Raw genomic sequence first — 25,237 nt, forward strand, 5'->3', positions numbered from 1 at the left:
ACAAATTTCCAGTTATAAAATAAATAAGTCATGGGAATGTAATGTACAGCATGGTGACTATAGTGACTATGGTTAATAGTCCTGTATTGTATATATATTTAAAAGTTCCTAAGAGCAAATCTGAAAAGTTCTCATCACAAGAAAAAAATTATAACTGTGTGGTGATGATAATTAGACTTATTGTGGTGATTATTTAGCAGTATATATAAATAATGAATCACTATGTTATATGTCTGAAATGAATACAATGTTATATTGTAGCTAAAAGAAAAATATTTTCAATTTATCATCATCAAGAAGACGTTCATGTTTCCATGATGTAATTAATACTCAGTGAGTTGTCACTTAAAAATTAAATAGTGTGAAATTTTTCCATCTTTACAAGTTTTTTCTTGTCAGTCGATTACAAGGAGAATAAAAATAAAGTAGAAACATAAATATATGCAAACAGTATTTCAGAGGACTGAAGTTCTGTATCTAAAGACAACAATAGCAGATTTTATCAAGACCAAAATATACCAAGGGAAATCAATAAAAATTGCTTAGAAGTTTTTTGCTTAGTTCCCCCCCCCCCCAAAAAAAAATCCTCAGGTTTTAAGGTGGAAGATTTTCTTTGGTATAAACTGAAAAATTATAACATAAAGAATGGGGGAAATTTTTCTTGAAGGCAGTAGTACATTTAAGGAATGACTAGTTTCAAAACCTGATCAAAGTAGATAATTGTTCTTAGGTAGAATGAGGTTTTTTTGAAAAAGATACTGAGCCCTGGCCAGATGGCCCACATGGTTGGAGCGTTGTCCGGTACACCAAAAGGTTTTGGGTTTGATTTCCATTCGGGGCACATACCTGGGTTGCAAGTTCGATCCCTGGTTGGAAGAGTACCGGAGGCAGCCGCTCAGTGTTGCTCTCTCTTCTCCCTCCCTCCCTCTGAAATCAATAAAAAACAAACCCTCGGGTGAGGATTAAAAAAAATACAGTTCTTGCACTTAAGGAGCATATCTAATGAGAGAATCAGACAACCAATAGACAATCACAGTGATAGATAATACTGTAGGATTAGAGATGGTGTTGAAGTAAGAGCTGCCTTTCCAGAGGAGGCCATATGTGAGCTGAGCCTTGAAGGACTTAACTAGGTGAAGAGGAAGAAGGTAAAGCATAACAAGAGAACATAGTGTATTTAGGGAATCACAGAGAATTGTACATGACTGGAATTAAGGGGTATGTATCAGGAGAAGTGGGAAAGGAGGCTGGAGAGAGAGGACATTAAAGGGCTTGACATGGCATGGATTTTTTCTTGAAAGAAATTGAGAACTCTCGAAAGAAAACAAACAGTAAAGGCATAGGACTATTTGCCAATGTGCTTACTAGCCCTAGGTTGCCAGTGTTTTTGAGGGAAGAAGGAGTGGGGAGTATTATTTTTCTCTATCAGACTTATAAAACTTTATTGTACCCACTGTTCCTGTCCGCCTTTCTGAATTCCTGTCTCCCTCCTAGTTGGGGTAGGAAACCTGTTAACAAACCTGGTTAGGGTTGTGTATAAAATAAGATCTGAATGAGATTATTTTTATTTATTTTTGTTAATCCTTACCAAAGGATATATATTTTTTCCCACTGATTTTTTTTTAGAAAGAGTGGAATGGGGGGAAAGAGAGAGAAACATCTATGTGAGAGAGACAAATCAATTGGTTGCCTCCCACACACACCCCAACTGGGGCTGGGATTGAACCTGCAACCCAGGTATGTGCCCTTGACTGGGAATCATACTCACAACCTTCGATGCAAGGACGAACACTCTAACCACTTAGCACACCGGCCAGGGTGAGATTGATTATTTTTAGCAGCTGGGTTTTATTATATCTAATCCAGTTTGGCTGTTGAGATGATTTCCCCCCGCATTTGGTAGGGGTGGGGATGGGAGTATTTCATAGAGCTTACATTATTGAATGAATTTTTATCCCACTAAGTAAGGTGTAACCATACAATTGTTTTAGTGGACCTCTTCAAAATTAATTCACAGCTAGTAGAATTGCTGCTGTCTGTACTTTGCTATGAGGTGAATGAAGCATTTCTATAATTGGAAATTGGTTGTAAATTTAACATTGTCATCCTGGTTTGGGGAAGTGGACTAGTATATTAAGGCAGAGAGTTAACTTGAAACATTTTCTGGATCACTAATAGCCTATGTAGTGACTCTGCAAATTACATAGTGGTACTCCCTCTGGGCGATGTGGCCTCAGGACACAAGTAGATGACACTCCTTGGAACAGTTGAAGCGCTGCAGGCATTCCTTGAAGTTAGCTCTGTCTTGACCAGGCACTTTTTGAGCAAGGCACAATCTATAAAACTAGACCCAGCAGCTCTGGACATTTTTACCTTAATCAAAGGTCGCTGTGTACTGGGCAGGGACAGATTTTAGGACAAAGCCGGTTAGCTTACCCCATAGAACCCAGTTTTCATCATTGTGGATTTTGATTTATGGCTGTAGGTGCTAGTTGTACCTAGGAGAATGGCAAGAGGTAGTAGTGTAACTAAGTCTTAACTGTGTTAAAGAGGACTGTTACTCTTTTTGTTCTTGCATGTTATTGCTGGTCAACCATTTAATAGTCATAGGAATGTCAATATGTTTTTTTTATTTTTTTATCTTTATTGTTGGAAGTATTACAGATGTCCCCCTTTTTTTCTCCATTGACCCCCTCCTCCTCCTGCTTTCCTCAAACTATTGTCTGTGCCCATTGGTTATGCATATATACATGTAAGTTCTTTTGTTTATCTCTCCCGAACTTCCCACCCCCAGCCTCACCCCACTTCCCTTTGAGGTTTGTCAGTCTGTTCCCTGCTTCATGTCTCTGGATCTACTTTCATCACCAGATTATTTTGTTCATGATACTCCATAAATAAGTGAGAGCATGTGGTACTTGTCTTTCTCTGACTGGCTTATTTTGCTCAGCATAATACTTTCCAGGTCTCTCCATGTCATCTCAAAGGATAAGAGATCTTTCTTTCTTAGAGCTGTATAGTATTCCATTGTGTATATGTACCACAGCTTTTTTTTCCACTCATCTATATACTGATGGGCATTTGAGCTGTTTCTAGATCTTACCTATTGTAAATAGCATGGCTGTGAACATAGGGGTACATATATTCTTTCTGATTGGTGTTTCAGGCTTCTTAGGATATATTTTTGGAAGTGGAATCACTGGGTCAAATGGCAGTTCCATTTTTAAATTTTTGAGGAAACACCATATTGTTTTCCATAGTGGCTGCACCAGTTTGCATTCCCACCAGCAGTGTACTAGAGTCCCCTTTTCTCTACATCCTCGCCAGCGCTTGTTGTTTGAAGATTTGTTGATGGTAGCCATTCTGACAGATGTGAGGTGATAATCTTATAGTTGTTTTAATTTGCATCTCTCTGATGATTAGAGGTGTTGAGCATTTTTTTATGTCTCTTGGCCATTTGTATTTCCTGTATGGAGAAGTGTCTAATCAGATCCTCAGCCCATTTTTTAAATCGGATTCTTTGTCTTTCTTTAGTTGAGTTGTATGAGTACTCTATATATTTTGGATATTAACCCCTTATCTGATGTATCATTGGCAAATATGTTCACCCAGAGAGTGGATTCCCCCCCTTTTTTTTTATCCTCACTCATGGACACCGTTCCATTTTTTGTTCAGATAGCGTAGGAGGGAGAGAGGGGAAGAGAAAGAGAGAGAGAGAGAAACATCGATGTGAAAGGGACACATCGAGTGGTTGCCACCTACACAACCCAACCAGGGCCGGGGACAAACTGCAACCAAGATACATGCCCTTAACAGGAACTGAACCCAGGTCTCTCTGGTCTACAGGCTGACTCTAACTGCTGAACCAAAATGGCCAGGGCTCCCTTTTCATTTTGATGCTGGTTTCTTTTGCTGTGCAGGAGATTTTTAGTTTGATGTAGTTCTGTTTATTAATTTTTTTCTTTGTTTCTCTTGCCCTAGGCGATGATCAGTGAGAATTCTGCTATGTGTGATGTCTGAGATTTTGCTGCCTACATTTTCTTCTAGGATTTTTAAATGGTTTCACAGGTTACATTTAAGTCTTTTATCCCTTTTGAGTTTATTCTTGTGTATGGTATAAATTGGTGGTCTAGTTTCATTTTTTTGCATGTACCTGTTCAATCAATATGGTTTTTTAATTAGTAGCTCTGGTCATCAGAGGACAGACAGAAATTACTGTTTCACTTAGAAATTTAAGCCATCTGGATTTATTTTATCCATAGCCTTCCATTACTGAAAGACTTCATTAAAAATGGACCACATTGGTAACTATAAGGAATTGAAAAAGCTCTCACAGTTTTGCTGGTTAATAATAATATGAGTCTGCACTTACTGAGTCATACCATTGCCCTGCACTATATTTAGGTGATTTACATATGTTGTGTTGTGATGTCAATCCTCTTAAGTTAGGATTGTCATAATTCACATTTTACAGTGGTTACAGAAACTGAAGTTAGAGGAGTTTACTTGCTCAAGTCTGAGTTGAATAAGTTGATTTGAATAAGTCTGACTTAGACTTGCAGTGTGCTTTCTCCTCTAGTTAGAAAGGTCTTCTAAGGATAAATAAATGTTCCAAATACTGTTTATAAGAACACAGCAAATTTAAAAAATTAAATATCTGACTTTATCAATTTATTTTAAAAACATAACCTAATTAGTTATAAAATCCATCTGGAATAGCCCTATGTGTAATACTACATAAAATGAAATTCTCTTTATTGCTATTAAATACACCTTGTATTTAAATTAATTATTTCAGTTCTTCAGTATCTAGGTTTTTTTCCTCACAAGGAATAAAAGAACTTTTTGTTATACCATTTGTAAGAATTAAAATCTTTTTCTGTCTAACTTATTTCATTTAGCATGATACCCTCTAGGTCCATCCATGCTGTTGAAAATAGTAATATTTCATTCTTTATTTTTTAAAATTTATTTTTGTTACAGATGTTTCTCCTTTTTTCCGCCATTGACACCCTCCTCCCAATACACCCCCCGCCGCCGCATCCCCAGCATTTTTGTCTATGTACATGCATATAAATTTTGTGGTTTATCTCCCCCCTTACCCTCCCTTCTGAGGTTTGTCAGTCTGTACCCTACTTCTGTGTCTCTGGGTCTATTTTGTTCACTATATTCCACAAATAAATAAGATCATGTGATATTTGTCTTTCTCTGATTGCTTTGTTCATTCTTTTTTTATGGTCGAGTATATTCCATTGTATATACATACAACAACTGTTTTATCCACTTGTCTATTGATGGGCCACTTGGATTACTTCTGTATCTTGGTTATTGTAAATAACGCTACCATGAACATGGGGTGTATATATCCTTTCGCATTAGTGTTTTGGGTTTCTTCAGATATATACCCAGAAGTGGAATCTCTGGGTCATAAGGCAGTTACATTTAAAATTTTTTTAGGATCCTCCATACTGTACCAATCTGCATTCCCAGCAATAGTGCTGAATGGTTTCCTTTCCTCCACATCCTCCACAACACTTGTTTGTTGATGTATTGATGGTGGCCATTCTTACAGGTGTGAGGTGATACCTCATTGTGATTTTAATTTGCATTTCTCTGAAGATTAGTGATGTTGAACCTCTTTTCATATGTGTATTGGCCATCTGTATGTCCTCTTTGGATAAGTGTCTCTATAAGATTTCACTGTATGTGGATTTTAAAGAACAAAATAAGTGAACAAACAAAATAGAAATAGACTCATAATTGCAGAGACTGATGGTTGCCAGAGGGGAAGGGGGTTCGAGTGGGGGATGAAAAAGGTAAAGTGATTAAGAAGTACAGATTGGTACAAATTAGTCACAGGGATATATAATACAGCATTAGGAATATAGTCAATAATATTGTAATAACTATGTATGGTGCTAGGTGGGTACTGGAAATGTTGGAGGGATCACTTTGTAAAGTATATGATTATCTAACCATTATGCTGTACTCCTGAAACTAATACAAAACAATATTGAATGTCAACTGTAATTGAAAAATAAAAGCTCTGGCTGGTATGGCTCAGTCGGTTGGGCATCATCCTGTGCACCGAAGGTAGCCAGTTCATTTCCTGGTCAGGGCACATGCCTGAGTTGCTGGCTCGATCCTGGGTAGGTGGTGTGCAGGAGGCAGCTGATGGATGTTTTTCTCTTTCTCTCTAAAAACCAATGAAAAATCTTTAAAAAAAAAAAAAAATTTTAAAAATATAATAAATAAAAATAATTAAAATCTTTGCTTAAAGTCAAACCTTCTTGTCTGAAGTTTTATGAAGTATTCTTGATTTTGGTTGTTTTGACTTTTTCAAATTAACACTCAGAAGATTTCCATACAGACAAAAAGTCTGTCTGAATGTCTCCCCAACATTGCTTACTTGCCCCCCAAAATAGTCAACCATAATTTTTATAGTAAACTAGAATTGAGATTCTTACCCTTGGAGGCAATATTCTGTCATTGCATAGTATAATAATTGAGGTTCCTGATGACACAAACAAGTCATCCATAAATTTTAATAATATACTGTTTTTTCAATGCAGTAAACTATGTAATATATTTTATAAATTTGTTTACTCAAAACATACTATTTTAGCCCAGCCAGTGTGGCTCAGTGGATTGAGTGTCATCCCATAGACTGAGAGGTCCTGGTTCAATTCCCGTTCAGGGCACATGCCCAGGTTGTCCACTGGATCCCCAGTAGAGGACTTGCAGGAGGCAGCCAATTGATGTTTTTTTCTCATATCAAGGTTTCTATCTCTTCCTTCCTGTCTTAAAATAAAATAAATGCTTTTTTTGTACTGAGAGTTAATTTTTATGTTAAATTATTTAAAATATGATAAAATTAAAATTTTAATTCCTCAATTGTATTAACCACATTTCATGTGCTCAAATAGCCACGTGTGTTACTGTGTTCCATATGGGACAGTGCAGATATAAAACATTTGCATCATCACAGAAAGTTCTGTTGGACAGCCAGTCTTCAAGGTAATGGTGGTGGCGGAGAGAGTGTCTTAGCATTCATTTCTCCTATTTTCAGTATGACAACTAAGCCAGGAAGACCTACTTCGTACCCTCTCCAGAGAATAAACTCAGGAATTCCAGGAATATAGGGGGTGGTGGTAGGGTGGAGATCAGGAGGGAGTCTGGGGCTAAGTGCTTCTCAATCTAATTTCACTCGTTCATCCTTATTTGAACTTCAATTTTTCTTCTGTTCTCGTTCTTATGGGTTTATGTTCTTCTTCTTCTCTCTCTTTATTTATCTTTATTGTTGAATGTATTATAGATGTTCTTCATTTTTCCCCCATTGACTGCCTCCTTCCCACTCCCTCCCCACTCCTGCCTTTTCCCACACTGTTGTCTGTGTCCATTGGTTATGAATATATGTATATAAGTTCTTTGGTTTATTTCTTCCCAGCCCCCAACTCCCCTTCCCTTTGAGGTTTGTCAGTCTAGCAACCCATTTGTACTTCTTAATCCCTTCACCTTTTTTACCCATTCCTCCACCCCCCCCTCCCATCTGGCAACCAACAAAATGCCCTCTATATCTATGAGAATGTTTCTGTTCTGCTTGTTCATTTTGTTTGTAGATTCAATTGTCGATAACTATGTATTCGTTGCCATTTTGTTTGTTCATATTTTTTATCTTTTTCTTCAAGAAGACCCTTCAATATTTCATATAATAGTGGCTTGGTGGTGATGAACTCCTTTAGTTTTTCCTTGTCTGGGAAACTCTTTATATGGCCATCGATTCTAAATGACAGCTTTGCAGGATAGAGTAATCTTGGTTGTAGGTTGTTGCTTTTCATCACTCTGAATATTTCTTGCCACTCCCTTCTGGCCTGCAAAGTTTCTTTTGAGTAATCAGCCAACAGTCTAATGGGAACTCCCTTGTAGGTAACTAACTGTTATCTCTTGCTGCTTTTAAGATTCTCTCTTTGTCTTGAAACTTTTGCATTTTGATGATGATGTGTCTTGGTGTGGGCCTCTTGGGGTTCATCTTGTTTGGGACTCTCTGTGCTTCCTGGACTTGTATGTCTGTTTTCTTCACCAAGTTAGGGAAGTTTTCTGCCATTATTGTTTCAAATAAGTTTTCGATTTCTTGTTCTCTCTCTTCTCCTTCTGGCACCCCCAAGATGCAAATGTTGGCACGCTTGAAGTTGTCCCAGAGGCTCCTTACACTATCCTCATTGTTTTTGATTATTTTTTCTTTTTGCTGTTCTGATTGGGTGTTTTTTGCTTCCTTATATTCCAAATCAATGGTTTACTTCTTGGCTTTACCTACTCTACTATCGAATCTGTGTAAATTATTCCTTATTTCAGTTAGTGCCTCCTTCATTTCTGACTGGTCCTTTTTTATGCTCTTGAGGCCCTCACTAAGTTCATTGAGGTTCTCACTAAGTTTATTGAGCATCCTTATAAGCAGTATTTTGAACTCAGCATCTGTTAGGTTGCTTATCTCCATTTCGCTTAGTTATTTTCCTGGGGTTTTGTTCTGTTCTTTCATTTGGGACCTGTTTCTTTGTTTCCTCATTTTGGCTGCCTTCCTGTGTTTGTTTCTGTGTATTACTTAACGATGGGGCTAGCTGAGACCAGATGCTGCTCGTTTGAAAGAATTTAGGAAAAACCTGAAGCAGGATCCAAGACAGGCCAATCCTATAGTTAACCAACTGGCAATAGCTTGGGTGGGCTTGAAAGTTGGGTGGGGTGGGGCCTCAGGGAATCACCAGGGCGGGGCAACCAGTGTGAGCCAGGTTGCTAGAGTCCCAGATATGGCCACTCACCAAAGGAACAAAGGCCTCTGACAGCACCTCTGTCCCGGAGAAAGCCCCCTCTCCAGCCCTTGCTCCAGTGCCAAACAGCTCAGTTCTTACCCGTATGTCTCTAGCGCCCTAGAGCTGCCTCCTCTCCAAGCTTAGAGGGAGCGTGTCCGAGTAAGTCCGTGTGCGGGCCCTTTAAGGAGCTGCCTGGGGCTTCAGCCACCTCAGCCTTCCTGAGCCCCAGTTCCCATTGGTTTTTCCAGCCAGAAGTTATGGGGACTTCTCTTCCTGGCACTGGAACCCTAAGCAGGGTGCCTGGTGTGGGACAGGGACCCCTCAGTCCTCAGGGAGGGCCTTCCCACATGTGGGTGTGGGACTAGCCCGTCTGCCTCCACCCCTTCTACCAGTCTCATTGCAGCTGCTGTTTCTTTAATTCTGTGGTTGTAGGACTTCCATTCAGCTTGATTTCAGGCGGTTTTGAGTGATGGTTGTTCTGTAGTTTACTTGTAACTTTGATGTGGTTGTGGGAGGACGCGATACCGCGTTTACCTACACGACCATCTTGACCAGAAGTTGTCTTCTCTTTTTTGAAATCTCCTTTTGTACTCTCAGTGGAGTTTTGGCAGGGAGATAAATTTAGATGTACATATTCAGTCTCCCATTTTAACAGGCTCTGTAGGGCCCTGAACACTTATATGTAGAAATGTTACTGATTTCTTAAGCACTGTCACTTGTTTTTCTTGGTTGTGGTCTCAACATTATTGCTCAGAGGTATCAGCCAAAAGTTCAGATATTTTGTAGACAGTCAGTTCAGTTTTCTGTTGTTTTTTTGTGGTCCTTGTGCAAGGCATGGTGTAAATAAAGGAGAATCGTGAACCCCATTTTTTTTTAATCCTCGCCCAAGGACATTTTTCCATTTTTTGTTCAGATAGAGTGGGAGGGGGAGAGAGAGAGAGAGAAACATCGATGTGAAAGGGACATATGGAGTGGTTGTCACCCGCACAACCCAAACAGGGATGGGGACAAACTACAACCGAGGTACGTGCCCTTAGCAGGAACCAAACCCGGGTCTCTCTGGACTGCAGGCTGACACACTAACCACTGAGCCAGACCGGCCAGGGCATGAACCCGTTTTTAAATTAGAAGTTATGCTGGATTTTTACAGTCAGTAGATTGAGAAAGGAACTGTTTTCTGCCAGGTTTTGTAAATTTGAAAGTGTATTTTTCTGCTTTGCAATATCTTATTGTCAAATATTTCATACTCTCTTAGCTTAGAAAAATTGTTTAGAAAAATAGTTTTTATTCCTATTTTTTCCAGTGAGGGTTGGGTAAAGTGTAGTTGGCATTAATTATGGAGCCCAAGTCAGGTATCCTACTTGAGTTCGTAGTATAGAAATAAACCACTGTTTCTGATATTTTAGTTTAGAATGGGCGGCTGTAAGTTACTACATTTAAGGTTTGGGCTGGTTTCATTTACAAACATGGAATCAGAAAAACATAAGGCTCCTTTCAGAGATCACTACCCTTGTGCTAGAATTGAGAGAATTGATGTTTTAAGTGTGTTCTCTCATTCGCAACTATAAAATACCTAGTGTTACAAATTCTCTGTAGCATTTACTTCCCCTTCTGTTTGAGTAGTGACTTTATTTAAAGAAGAATATACTGAGAGACTCTTTAGTATTAAGGCAGTGCCTCAGATGTATTCACTTAATCTTTGAATCCGTGTTTTACAAAAGTTCTGCCAGAAGAGACTCAGACAGGTTTGAGACCCTTTATGTTTCATGAACAAGTTAAAACTGGTAGTCAAGTGGGATAAAATACAGTTCAGTAATTATTTAACAACAACTATTTTGACATGGGGGGTGGAGTTCTAAGAGCAACTGTTATTCTCCAGTGGTCACTGGTACAGAACACAGTGAAACTGAAGTTGTGGATAACATATCTTTTTAAGGTAATCACAAAGCTCTTGTTGCAATAGCAATCTATTTTTACTCTCAAGATTTTCCTTTCTAGCTGTGCAGCAAATTTTGGTGCTGTGTTCAGAGTATCCTTTAATGGTCTTTATTGTTAAAACTTTGTAATTGAATATAAATAACTAAAATAATTTTAAATCAAAACTGAATTTGCTTTTGCTTTTTAAAATTAACTTTAGCTTTCTCGACAGCTGAGTAGTTAATATCTTAGTCATCTAACATTTCAGAGAAATACTGAAAAATGAGACTGATGAGGAGGACATTTTCTATTAGGTAAAAGCACAGTGTAAAGTAAAAAACCACAAATGGTTCTGTATATCACAGCTGTTTTTAAGATTCACTATAATGTTTCTTTGTGATAAAAAATTCACCCAAATTCTCTCACAGAAATTTTTTTTTAAATTTTTATTTATTGATTTGAGAGAGAGAGAGAGAGAGAAAAGGAGAGAGCGAGGGAGGAACACCAGTTTGCTGTTCCACTCATTTATGCACTCACTGTTTGACTCTTATATGTGCCCTGACTGGGGATCAAACTCTTAACCTTGGTGTATCGGGACAATGCTCTGACCTGGAGTTTATTGAAAATGCAAAATCTCAGACTCTATCCTAGATATCTTGAATCAGATTCCTGTGCATTTTAAAATTTGATAATTGGTCTAGTGCTCTACCCTAAGTAAATTAGTTGAAGGAACTAATTTTGAAGATGTTAAATGATGTGCCCAAGGTGATAGAGCTAGTTAGTGGAGAAGCATCGATGGATTGGTTGTTTTCATAATTCTGGTGCTTTGATTTCAAGTAATCATCTTTTGACCTCCAAGATATTTATAACCTATATATACTTAAGGACTATTTTATCTTCTTTCTATCCCACTTATCTTTATCCCATCTTTCCAGCTCACCCCCTATAATCAAAAGTAAAAGAACTGCCAACTTATTGAAAGGAGCAATGCTGTTGCTAGTTTAGAGGGCAGAGGGGGAGGAGCCCTGCAACAGTATTAGGCCAGGCTGCAGGAGCGGTATTCCCTGCTTTCTTAATCTGTCCTCGTGATTTTAGTTTTACTTTATAAAAATCATTGTCAAGAATCTAGGGACCAGTTGTTTAATCTTCCATATCAGTGCTATTTCAAGGATATACTAAGTAAATCAAGGCATACCAAATTTAAGTATATTTGTTTATTACAGTTGAATCTAATATATACTTTACATAGTGGATTTATATCTTATTTTTTAAAAATATTTTTATTGATTTTTAGAGAGAGAGGAAGGGAGAGGGAAGGAGAGAGAAACATCGACTGCCTCCTGTAAGACCCTTACAGGAACCAGGGCAACACCCAACCAACTGAGCCACACTGGCCAGGGTGATTTTTCATAGAGAACCATACTTCTCTAACATCAACAATTCTAAAGCCACCACCATGGGAAGATGAGAGAAAATGAGCATTTGGCAATATTAATCATACTTTTTTTTTTTTTTTAATCCTCACCTAAAGGACATGTTCATTGATTTTAGAGACAGGAGGGGAGAGAGAGAAAAACATCAATTGGTTGCCTTTTGTACACAACCCATCACGCCCCAGCTGGTGAACTAAAATTGAAACCAAGGTAAGTGCCCACCTGGAATTGAACCTGTGACTCTTCGGTATATAGAACAGTGCTGCAACCGAGCCACACTGTCCTGGGCATTAATGAGCCTCTTGATCACCAAACTAACTACTTTATTCTGATTCCTTCCTTTCCACCATCCCTCTCCCAGCCAGGGTTGTGAAGCACAAATGTTTGTATTTACACACTATTGGCACCCAGCCCTCTTCCTTGTATTGCTCCCTCTACCCTTGTGAAGGCTTTGATCAACTCTTGCTTTGCTTACTGAATTAGCCTTTTTAGCTGGTCATCTTTTCTTTCTTTTTTTAATCCTCACCTGAGGACATTTTTGCATTATCTTCAGATAGAGTGGGAGGGAGAGAGGGAGGAAGAGAGAGAGAGAGAAACATCCATGTGAGAGAGACACATCAAGTAGTTGCCACCCACATGACCCCAACCGGGGCTGGAGACAAACTGCAACCGAGGCACACGCCCTTATCGGGAACCGAACCCACAATTCTCCTGTCCGCAGGCCAATGCTGTAACTGCTGAGCAAAACCAGCCAGGGCCATCTTTCTTTTCTCTTTAAAAAAAAAATTTTTTTTTTGTTACTCCTAACCCAAGGATATTTTTTCCATTGATTTTTAGAGTTGGGGGGGCGGTGAGAGAAAGATCGATGTGAGAGAGAGACATCAATTGGTTGCCTCCTGAACCTGCCCCAACTGGGGCCAGGGATCGAACCTGCAACCCAAGTACGTGCCCTTGACTGAGAATCCAACGTGGGACCCTTCGGTCTGCCGGATGATACTCTAACTACTGAACAACATTGACCAAGACTCTTGAACCTGTCACCTGTGGTCTCTTCCTCCTGAACCCAGTCCACTTCTCAGTTTCCTCCTCCCTTATCCTCCTCTCGTATTGTATATGTCAGGTTCCCTTGTCAGGAACTCTTTTCATCCTTTCAATCAGTTTATATGTGAATACCCATCCCCCACTACTTGTGTCCTAACTTAATCTTTTACCTTTCAACTCCCTTCCTTTGGAGTTTATCAAGGAGTAGTAGTTTTATCAAGTACTGAGGATTTGCATATGCTGTCTTTATCTTCTCCATTCTCCATTAGTCATATAAACTACATTGGGAGTCTGATTCATCTTTGATTTCCGCAGTGGAACACAATAGTGAAAAAAGTAGACACAGTCTATCTTAAGGAACTTTAACAGCCTATTTGGGGAGACAAGCATTACATAATCTTAGAGAACACTGAAACTAGGGTTAGGGTGCTGTGGGATAGAGATCAGTGATTTCATGGAAACATGAAATAGTGGTTTTGACCCAGAAAACGTATTTACAAAGTAAGAATTAATCTGAGATCTGAAACGTGTATAGCAGAGTGTATAGTATGACCAAAGGCCCTGAGGTGAGAAGGAGTGTGGCCGATAGGACTAAAAGAAGGTTCAGTTATTTAGGTTGCAGAGCATGTGTGGTATAAGATAAGGTTGGAGAGGTGAGTAGGGTCAGATTATGCATACTAAACAATTATTACTCTTTTACCTCAGATCAATGGAAAGCCATCGAAGTGTTTTAAACATGGAGATAGGATTTATGTCCAGATCCCTGGATGCAGTGTAGAGAATGAATTGGAGAGTGGAAGGGGCTCAGCAATGGGTATGGGCAATCTGTTGTATATATTCATTCATTTATTTTATTTTTAATTAATTTATTTATTTTTGCTACAGATGTTTTTCCTTTTCCCTTCACTGATTCCTCCCTCCCCTCCCTCCCTACCCTGTCCCCAGCTTTGTTGTCCATGTCCATTGTTCATGCGCACATGCATATAAGTTCTGTGGTTTATCTCTCCCCACCACCCCCTCTTCTGAAGATTGTCAGTCTGTACCGCACTTCCACGTTTCTGGGACTACCCCATTCCTCAGACTGTTATGTTCATTATATTTTACAAATAAGTGAGATCATATGATACTTGTCTTTCTCTGTTGGCTTGTTTCACTTAGGATGACACTTTCCAGGTTTCTCCATGTCGTCTCAAAGGATAAGAGATCTTTCTTTCTTACAGCTGCATAGTCCTCCATTGTGTATATGTACAACAGCTTTTTTATCCATTCGTCTGCTGATGGACAAATACTTCAGAAGTTCATATGGAACCAAAAAAGACCCTGAAAAGCCAGAGCAATCTTGAAAAAGAACAAAGTTGGAGGGATCACATTGCCAGATTTCAGGTTATACTACAAAGCCACTGTAATCAAAACAGTCTGGTAGTGGCACAAGAACAGGCACAGATCAGTGGAACAGCATAGAGAACCCAGAAACGGACCCAAGACAATATGCTCAATTAATATTTGACAAAGATGGCAAGAGCATACAGTGGAATAAAGACAGCCTCTTTAATAAATGGTGTTGGGAAAATTGGACAGCTACATGCAAAAAAATGAAATTGGACCATCAACTTACACCATACACAAGAATAAACTCAAATGGATAAAAGACTTAAACATGACCCGTGAATCCATAAAAATCCTAGAAGAAAATCTAGGCAACAAAATTTTAGACATCATATGCAGCAGAAATTTCACTGATACATCACCTAAGGAAACAGAAATGAAGGAGAAAATGAACACATGGCATTACATCAAACTCAAAGCTTCTGCACAGCAAAAGAAACAACCACCAAAATGGAAAGGCAACCCACTCTATGGGAGAGCATAATTGCCAATGATATATCAGATAGGGAGTTAATTTCCAAAATATATAGAGTGCTCATACAGCTCCACAAAAGGAATACAAAAAATCCAATTAAAAAATGGGCAGAGGAACTAAATAGACACCTCTCTAAACAGAACATACAAATGGCCAAGAGACATATGAAGAAATGCTCAACATCACTAATCATCAGAGAGATGCAAATTAAAACAACAATGAGGTATCACCTCATACCTGTCAGAATGGCTGCCATCAACCAATCATCAAACAAGTGTTGGCGAGGATATGGAGAAAAGAGGACTCTAGTACACTGCTGGTGGGAATGCAGACTGCTGCAGCCACTATGGAAAACACTATGGTGTTACCTCAAAAAATTAAAAATTGAACTTCCATTTGACCCAGTGATCCCACTTCTAGGAATATACCCTAAGAAGCCCGAAACACACCTCAGAAAGAATATATGTACCCCCATTTTCATAGCAGCACTATTTACAATAGCTAAGATCTAGAAACAGCCCAAGTGTCCATCAGTAGACAAATGGATAAAAAAGCAGTCTGTTGTATTTAAACGACAGTGGTAACAAGATTTATCTCTATCATGTGGAGTCCAGCAGAGTTGGGCAGCCCTGTTCTATCTTGAAGTATATCTTCTGCAGTTGTCTTGTTGGAAAGATGGAGCTAGATCACTTTTAAAAAGCCAGGCCTGGAAGTGATTTATATCACTGTGTCTACTTGTTGCTGAGCAGACTCAGTCATGTGGCCCCTGGTGAACTTTCAAGGAAGGCTGGGGAATGTAGTCTTCCTGTGTGTCCAGGAAGAGGAAGCAGTGTGGTACACATCCTGTTCTCATTCCTCTCCCCTGCAACCACTTAGGAAGCTATTTTAGCAGTTCAGATAACAGGCAGTGGTGGTTTGGGCTGGAAGAATGGCAACAGAGAGGGAGAGAGATGAATGCCTTGGAAAACTGTATGAGAATCCAAAGAGCTAAGTGAGGTGAGGGAGAAGGAATTGTTGAGGGTGTCTCAGGTTTGGGGCTTATGTAAATAGGATGGTGATGTCTTGGAAAAATATATGAAAATACCTTCCTGAGAAAGGAAGACTGACTAGAAGGGGACTTTGGACATGCTAAGGGTCAGATCTCTTTGAGACATCCAGCTGGAGGTGTTAGGTAGGAAATTGGGTATAAAGGCTGCAAACAGAAAAGCAGAAGTCTGAACAATGTGTGCATTGGGATTAGATGGTTGAAACCTCAAGCTTGGATAAAATGTAGAGATAATACATAGTCCTTTTCTTCCCACCTGCACTGTCATCCTGCTTTCAGTATCTCCTTTCTGCCACATTGCACTACCATCACCCTCTCTGACCACAGCCGAAACTTTTGATGTCCTCACAGCCCTTTTGCTTTTCCTTGGGTGAATCCCTTTGGAACTCCTCATAACAGCTATTCTAAATCTTTATCTAGTATGCTCTCAAACTGCTGCACTACTCGTACTGGCTTGTACTCCACAGAGAAAATAGAGCCTGTCAGGCACAATTTTTAGTGGTGCATCTTCTGTTCTCCAACTGTTAACCCCCCTCTTCCTATTTTAGAGGGAACTAAGACCAGTGTTCTCCTGTGCTCTGCATCTCCTCGGTCTCTTTAGAGTTCTGCCCCTTAGTTATGAATGTTTATGAGTATTCTCTGGAGCCAAATTGCATGAGTTCAAATTTCAGTTCCACTACCAATTTCTGTGTGACTCTGGCCACGTTATTGTATTTAATCTTTCTATACCTCAATTTTAAAATCTGTAAGAAGCAAATAATAGTAGCTTTCTCATAGAATTTTTGTTATTTAGAAGTGTCTGACAATCATAAGTACTCAGTATTAGGTTTTTGGTTTTTGTCTCTTTAGTGTTTTGGCTTCCTTTCTCTTGTTCCCTCAAGAGCTCTTAAACTTTTAGTATGGTCAGAATTTTCCCAGTAAAAAGACAACTTAGCACTCAGCCGTCTTTTTTCCCTTCACCATCAACTCTCCTGTGTTTTCATGCCTCGATTCCGTTTGGATCCTCAGCCCCTTACCCTGGATTTCTTCCCCATTTTTTCAGTCTCCTGAAATGCTCAGAGGCCAGATTGCCAAGCCCAGTTGTCTGTTTTCAGATCTCCTTCCTCAAAACATTCTCCCTTGGCTTCTAGGATGCTATTTTCTCCCTTCTTACTCTTTCTTCTTAGCTTTCCTGTCATTTCTTCTTAGTCCCCTTGATCTTGTTTCTTTTTTGCTACTTCATGTTGGTGCCTCCATGGTATTGACTGTAGTTCAAAATATTAGATCCATGCTCATATTTCCCATTGAAATCTACACCTAGATGTCTTGCACATTCTTCATAATTGACATGTCAAATTGTACTCATCTTCCCCTTCTGTTTATACACCACAATCTTTCTACTCACCAGTCTAGAGAATCCTGGGTCATCTTTGATGCTACTTTTTTATGGTTTCACTCAGCTATATTGGTTCTACTTTGAAATGTCCTTGGATTTGTTTTGTTTTCAGCCCCACTGCTATAGTTAGAGCTTTCTCCTCTGGATATTTGTACCTGTCTCAAAAGGGGTCTTCCTGTTTCCAGTGTTGTTACCAGTTTCTCCTTCACAGTCTTCAGTATTGATTTCTTCAGACAGAAGTGTCTTCTCATCAGACTTCCACAGACCTCATTTTTGATAGAAAAAGCCCTAACTCCTCCTTACTGAGGTTTTAAGGTGCCTGTAAATTACAGCTTGATTTGGCTGAGATTAGTTGTATTTTAATTGCAGGATACACATTTTTCTTTCTGTTTTCAGTTACTGGTAAATTACTAATTTAATTTCCAAGTCATAATGTAAAGTGTTTGAGGTACTTCACTTAGATCTTGACAGATAAATTCAGATATTGACTGGTTGGCTCTAAGGCTTTAAATACTGCCTTCATGCTTTTAAAGATAGGTTGGGCAAGTATGATTAACAAATCAACATTCACAGACTTTGGAGTTAGAATTTGGATCTGCTTTTAGTTATTCACTTTGTGGCTTTAAACATTTTATTCATCTCTCTTTAAAAAAGCAAAACAGATTCTTAATTTGGTGAACACAGATGATAAAGATCAGAACAATACTACTCCTAAGCAGGAAAGGTTTAAGAAAAGTGCTTTTTAAAAGTGGGAAAGTGATAAGATTGTGTAGTTTTTAAAGCAATTTTCTAGTCTTAATTTTCTGTATTTACCACTTTGTTATTTTAGAGAGTGAAATGTTCATTTATAAACAAAATGTGGATTAGATTACATAGAATTGAGGTAGATTGTGATTACATTGGATGGGATTGAAGTGTATTACAGCTCTTTTAATTAATATGATTAGATGACCCAAGTACCCTAATGTTAAGTAAATGCTGGGATCTTAGTGTATTTTAACCCCAGAATTCTTCATACATTTCTAACTAACAGCTTTATGCGATATAATTGACACACTATAAAGCACAGTTCACTGGTTTTTTCAGTATATTTAGAGTTGTGCATCCACCATTGCTATCAAGTTCCAGAACATTTTATCGCTCCAAAAAGAAATGCCTTATCAATTAGCAGTCCCCACTCCTCTCTCCTCTTAGCTCCTGGAAACCACTAATCTCCTTCCTGTTTATGGATTTGCCTATTTTGAACATTTTGTGGAAATAGAATCATGCAATGTGGCCTTTTATGTCTGGCTTATTTCACTTAGCATAATGTTTTTCAGGGTTCTTTCATCATGTAGCATGTATCAATACCTTATTTTTTATGACTGAATAATATTACATTGTATGAATATATCACATTTGTTATTATTCATTAGTTCTTTCTAATTTTGGGCTATTAGGAATTATGCTGCTATGAACATTCATGTATAAGTTTTTGTATGAACATATATTTTCATTTCTCTTTTGCATATACCTAGGATAGTGGCATTGCTAGGTGTTAACTGCATGTTTAATTTTTTGAGGAACTGCCAGGCTGTTTCCTGAAGCAGTAGCACCGCTCAGCAGTTGTCATCAGTGTCTAAGGGTTCCAGTTTTTCATTAATTTCATCAACATTTGTTACTGTTGTCTTTTTTGTTATAGCCATCCTAGTGGGTGTGAAGTAGTAGCTCATTGTGGTTTTGCTATACACTGCCCTAGTGACTAATGTCATGAGCATTTTCCTGGGGTGATTATTGACCATTGTAAAATTGTCTTTGAAGAAATGTCTATTCATATCTCTTAAATTGGGTTGTCTTTTTTTATTGTTGAGTTATAAGTGTTCTTTATTCTGGATACAAGTTCCTTATTGGATGCATGATTTGCAAACCAGTGTATGGGTTATCTTTTCATTTCACATGTATTTTTATTTCTTAATCAAATTACTTGACATTAATTTTGGGTTACCGTTAATATTTTTGCATTGTTGCCCGGCTGGTGTGGCTCAGTGGTTGAGCATCAACCCATGCACCATGAGGTCGCCGGTTTGATTCCCAGTCAGGGCACATGCCCAGGTTATGGGGCCTTATCCCCAGTCGGGGGCATGCAGGAGGCAGCCAGTTGATGTTCTCTGTCATAGATGTTTCTATCTCTTCTTCTCCCTTCCTCTCTCTCTGTAATATCAATAAAGAAAAAAAATAGATAAGCTTAATCTTTTTAAAAAATATGTTTTTGCATTGTTTAGTATATTAACTTTAAATTCTTGCCTTAGAAAAGCTAACATGCAAATCAAAGTAGTTAATGAAATATACAAAAATTATGGATAGCTCGGTGGGTGTGGCTTAGTGGGCTGAGCACCGTCCTATGGACTGAGAGGTCTCTGTTGGATTCCCAGTAAGGGCACTTGCCTGGGTTTCCAGCTTTATCCGGGAGGCAGCCGATCAATGTTTCTATTTCTCCCTTTCCCTCTCTCTAAAAAAATCAATTAAAACTTTTAAAAAATTATGACTATAGTAAAGTTAATGTAAAAAGCACATTCCTTAAAGATGATGAAAAGATTAAAAACTAGTTTTAGAGCTTTTGCTATCAAGATCTTGTGTAACTTAAAAAAGAAAAGATCAGCCCTGGCCAGTTTGGCTCAGCGGTTAGAGCGTCGGCCTGCGGTCCGGAGAGACCCGGGTTCGGTTCCCGCTAAGGGCATGTACTTCGGTTGCAGTTTGTCCCCAGCCCTGGTTGGTCGTGCGGGTGGCAGCCACTCGATGTGTCCCTTTCACATCGATGTTTCTCTCTCTCTCTCCCTTCCTCTCTCTCCCTCCCACTCTGTCTGTACAAAAAATGGAAAGATATCCTCGGGTGAGGATAAAAAAAAAAAAAAGAAAAGATCATGTGTAATTGCTTCCGCATCTCAGAATAGCAAATATAACATGGTAAAAAGTTTATTTTTCTGGTTAGTCTAATCCCAAATTAAGCTGTCCTCTTTGTCATAGCAGTAAACATTTTCTTATTCTTTTTTAAAATTATGATATAATTGACATATAACATTGTGTAAGTTTAAGGTATACAAGGTGTTGATACATTTATATATTGCAATATGATTACTATCGTAGCATTAGCTAACAACACCTCTATCATCACATAATTATCATTTCTTTTTGTGATGAGAACAATTAAGATCTAATCTCTTAACTTTATTTATTCTACCCTTAATTTAAAACTTGGAGATTTTTTAAGTGAAATTTTAAAGGCAGGTGGCTATTATGTTACTGAATATTAATCACATACTTTTGAAATGTGAGTAGAACAAAGATGTTTTAATTTTTTTTTTATTAGCCAAAGCTATGCCATAGGAATTTTTTTTTTTTTTTCAGCCCAACCACTCTGACCATCTATTATGCATTATAAAAAGGATTTGGGGTAATATTATTAACCAAACTGGGGAGATGACTACCCCCAGTCAGTGCTCTGATCAGCCTTTATAAGAAGAAAATAATCCAGCACCTCAGAATTACCTTTTTTCAGGTTTTAGGGTATGAGGGGCTGCATAGATGACTCTTCCATTACTCCCACATAATAATGATGAATGGCTTGTATATGTAATCTTGTAAATGTTCAGTTACTGAAAATTGTGATTGCAGCTCAGGTATTCCAATTTCCCTATTGGATAAGTATACCTTAAAAATTTTAAGTGTATGTCTAAAAATAAAAAGTTATATAGTGTTTTATATTTGGCACAATAAAAATTATAAGCCTCTTTTTGATTTCTTTTTCTCATTATAGGCCTCAGGAGTGCAAGTTGCTGATGAAGTATGTCGCATTTTTTATGACATGAAAGTTAGGAAGTGTTCTACACCAGAAGAAATCAAGAAAAGAAAGAAGGCTGTCATTTTTTGTCTCAGTGCAGACAAAAAGTGTATCATTGTAGAAGAAGGCAAAGAGATCTTGGTTGGAGATGTTGGTGTAACCATAACCGATCCTTTCAAGCATTTTGTGGGAATGCTTCCGGAGAAAGATTGCCGCTATGCTTTGTATGATGCAAGCTTTGAAACCAAGGAATCCAGAAAAGAGGAGCTGATGTTTTTTCTATGGTGAGCAGTGATAGTAATATTGAGCCTCTGTAAAACCCAGAGTTAATTTCATTGTTAGTTTAGCATTTGGAGAACTAGTTCCTGGGGCCAAAGTAATTTTAGTCAAGCTGTCTGCAGTCATTGCCATTTAATTTTTATTTGCAAGGTTTCATAAGGGCTGGGTGGAGGTGGGCAAAGGGGGAAAAGTAGGGGACATCTGCAATAGTGTCAACAGTAAAAAATTTTAATTAAGAAAAAAAGGTCTTAGCTGGATTGACATTTGTGGGACCAAAACTAAATGCTAGAAATCAGCCTCCCAGTTTTTTAAACACTTAAACTTTTCGTGTGCCTCTGTGGTTTGCTCCTTTTGAAGTTGGTATTATCATTGCCTGCAACTGTGATTTGCTCAGTGTTCACACTGTCCATAAGGGTAGCCACTAGCCACTGTGGCTGTTTAGATAGAAAATAATTAAATACAACTTAACATTTATTTTCTTACTTGAATTGCCACATTTCAGATACTCAATAGCCACATGTAACTAGTGGCCACTTTATTGGGTAGCACAGGTATAGAACATTTTCCATCATTATAGAAAGTTCTATTCTAAATAGTGAAAAGGTATTATAAAGTGATTTTACATTGTGAGTTGAAAGTCACACCTATGTCCCTCATTTAATTGTATTATACATTTCTTGATTTTTTTACATAGTGAGACCATTTTTAGCTTCTAAGGGGAAGGAAGAGTGGTAACAGCCTCTGATTTATGAGGAGTGAGGGTTCTCTTAATACTTTGGCCTGAACCAGGGCAAGGCAAGGGGGTGCTTAGCTCTTAGCTGTGTGCCACCAATAGTTTGGGATGTGGGGCTACGAAGTACAGAAAACTCCGGTTTAAAGGCATGCAACTCTAGATCACACTCCAGTTTCATTTCAGCAAGCCTGTTAAGACTTGTCTAAACCAAGATGCTATGAGGATATAAATATGAGGTCTGGGTGCATGTATTAAGGCAGTTTACTATTTTGCAAGCCTGGTAGCTACATACATACATACAATACTTAATGAGACATTAGGAGCACATTCCTGATTTGATTGAAGGTGCAGCTATTAAACTTAATTTCTGTTACATGTCAGGTATTGTGGCCTGGGAAAACAGCTATGAGTAAAATGGGTAAAGTCCCTGCTCTTCTGGGATTTACAGCTGAGTGGTGGATATGGTAGCTAACTAAAGATTTTGGCCTAAAAAATTTTTTTAAATTTATAATAAGAAACATTTGATAAGATTTTAGCTTGTAAATTGGAGAATTGGGGGGAGTAGGTTTACAGTTGGGAGTACACAAAAAACAGTTTATTCTTGTAGTAGTATTATTTATTGTATTATTTTCCATACAAACTACCATACACCTAATTTTACCCCACCCATTATTTCCTTTGTTTGCAGTATTTCCCCCTGGTGTGTGTGTGTGTGTGTGTGTATATATATATATATATATTTTTTTTTTTACTATGAAAATGATCCTCCATATGAAAAACCATTTGGAAAATCAAAGTAGAAAGAAGAAAAGGAAATTCCGTGTTAGTACGGTGTTTTATTTTGTACTGTTGCTTTTCTTAAAGAAAAGGTAAAACCATTAGGAGTGTACCATAACAGGCTCTGTTTAAAGGGTCCCAGGAACAGCTGTGTTTTAAAAATCTGGTCAGACTAAAATCAGAGCAGCAAATCCTTTTTCCTATCCCTGACTATTTTGCATAAGCAAAGTGCCCTGGCTGGTTTGGCTCATCGGTTAGAGCGTCGGCCTGCGGTCCTGAGAGACCCGGGTTCGGTTCCCTCTAAGGGCATGTACCTTGGTTGCAGTTTGTCCCCGGCCCTGATTGGGTTGTGTGGGTGGCAGCCACTCGATGTGTTCCTTTCACATCGATGTTTCTCTCTCTCTTCCTCTCTTTCCCTCCCACTCTATCTGAACAGAAAAATGAAAAATGGAAAACTGTCTTTGGGTGAGGATAAAAAAAAAAAAAGAAGGGAAAAAAAAAAAGTACCCACTTAACTTTGCAGTTCAAACACTTGCCAGACGAGGTTATTGTTATGCTTTGCCTTCCTCCTTTGACCTTATAGTTGGAAAGAATAAGCTTCAGAGAGACTTAGAGACTGCCCTTTTCCTTGGTTCTGGAGACTAGACTCTGCCCGCTGTGGGAGGAGTAAACTAGGTGAGGTCCATGCCAGCCCATGGTGCTAATTAATGGCTGTGGAGTATCCTGGAAATGACCGTGAAATGGAATTGTTAAGTGCTAAAAATATTTAATTACATTCCATTTACCCTTTGGTATCTTGGTAGTGTGGAGTGGAGGTAGGCCTGAGGTTGGGTGGTGTCGTAGAAAATGATGCATTCACAGATAGCAATTTGAATAGGATGGGATTTTTCTGTCAATTGTTAATATTTCTGTTATTTTTATTTTTTTATTTTTTTCATCCTCATCCGAGGACATTTTTCCATTTTTTGTTCAGGTAGATTGGGGGGGGGGGAGAGAGGAACAGAGAGAGAGAGAGAAACATCGATGTGAAAGGGACACATCGAGTGGCTGCCACCCGCACAACCGACCAGGGCCGGGGACAAACTGCAACCGAGGTACGTGCCCTTAGCGGGAACCGAACCCGGGTCTCTCAGGACCGCAGGCCGACGCTCTAACCGCTGAGCCAAACCGGCCAGGGCTATTTCTGTTATTTTTCAATATTGCTGGTGAAGAAAGTGGTGAAACATATGCTTTGCTACCAGTGTTCATTCAAGATGGGGCCAGCACAAAAAAATTTTGTAAATACAAGATAGTAGTAATATTGACAATTACGACATAGCTATTGCCGGAATTGCCATTAAGTTTTAAAAATGAAATCCTTCTGACATGTTTTACTATGTTAGACTAAGATGGAAAACACAAGGACTCATGTGGTCAGAATTTGCTATTGGAATAGACATAAAAGAAGGGGTAAGAAGGGAACTTTTACTTATATTCTTTTTAAGAAAACAATCTGAAGCAAAAATGCTAAAATTGCTAACATTTCTTAATTCAGGGTGGCAGATACATGATGTACAGATTATTCTCTGTATTTTGAAACTTTTTCTAACCAGAAGGGGTTAAAAACCTTATATAAAGATGGTTGTTATTAGTCTAAACTCAAGCCTTTACTGATAAAATTTTTTTAATGTTTATTTTTAAGAAAATGAATTGGGCAGTACAGTGAAGTATCCAGTCAGTGTTGGTTCTTTTGGTCTGGCCCTATTAATCTGATTTTTAATCAGTGCTTCTCTACTTTTTTCCCACTTGGTCAGCCTGAGCCTTTCTGTGTATGCCTACCGTAACAATTCTCTCTAAGGAGGTAGAGACATAGAAAAATTGTATAGTTAGACTCTCCTAGGATATTCTGAGGAACCCCCCCACCAATCCCCAATTAGTGATGGAGATGTTTAACAATACATAAATAGTATGTTCTCTAAACCAGATTTTTCATTTTTGGCATCTCTTTATCCAGGGCACCAGAGCTAGCACCTCTGAAAAGTAAAATGATCTATGCGAGCTCCAAGGATGCAATTAAAAAGAAATTTCAAGGTAAGGTCTAGACTTACTTTCAAATATTTAGAGATGTGGTGAGCCCTTGGAATGAGGGCTGCATCTTTTCTAGGAAGCACCTTATTTT

General features: G+C 38.5%; 1 protein-coding gene across 2 annotated transcripts in view; it reads left to right on the plus strand.

Moving 5' to 3' along the window:
* Positions 1–25,237, plus strand: part of DSTN (destrin, actin depolymerizing factor) — a 58,572-nt gene that overhangs the window by 30,108 nt on the left and 3,227 nt on the right. Inside the window, exons 1-3 of one of the 2 annotated variants that reach the window (XM_036245597.1) lie at positions 13,894–14,006; positions 21,267–21,574; positions 25,073–25,149. In XM_036245597.1, coding sequence (XP_036101490.1) covers positions 13,974–14,006; positions 21,267–21,574; positions 25,073–25,149 — 418 coding nt within the window. In that variant the 5' untranslated portion in view covers positions 13,894–13,973. Of the gene's footprint in view, positions 1–13,893; positions 14,007–21,266; positions 21,575–25,072; positions 25,150–25,237 lie in introns of those variants that run through there. The other variant, XM_036245598.1, reaches the window with a different exon arrangement.

This window comes from Molossus molossus, unplaced genomic scaffold, assembly GCF_014108415.1.
Source record: "Molossus molossus isolate mMolMol1 unplaced genomic scaffold, mMolMol1.p scaffold_m16_p_6, whole genome shotgun sequence".
In the NCBI taxonomy this organism is placed as follows: Eukaryota; Metazoa; Chordata; class Mammalia; order Chiroptera; family Molossidae; genus Molossus; species Molossus molossus.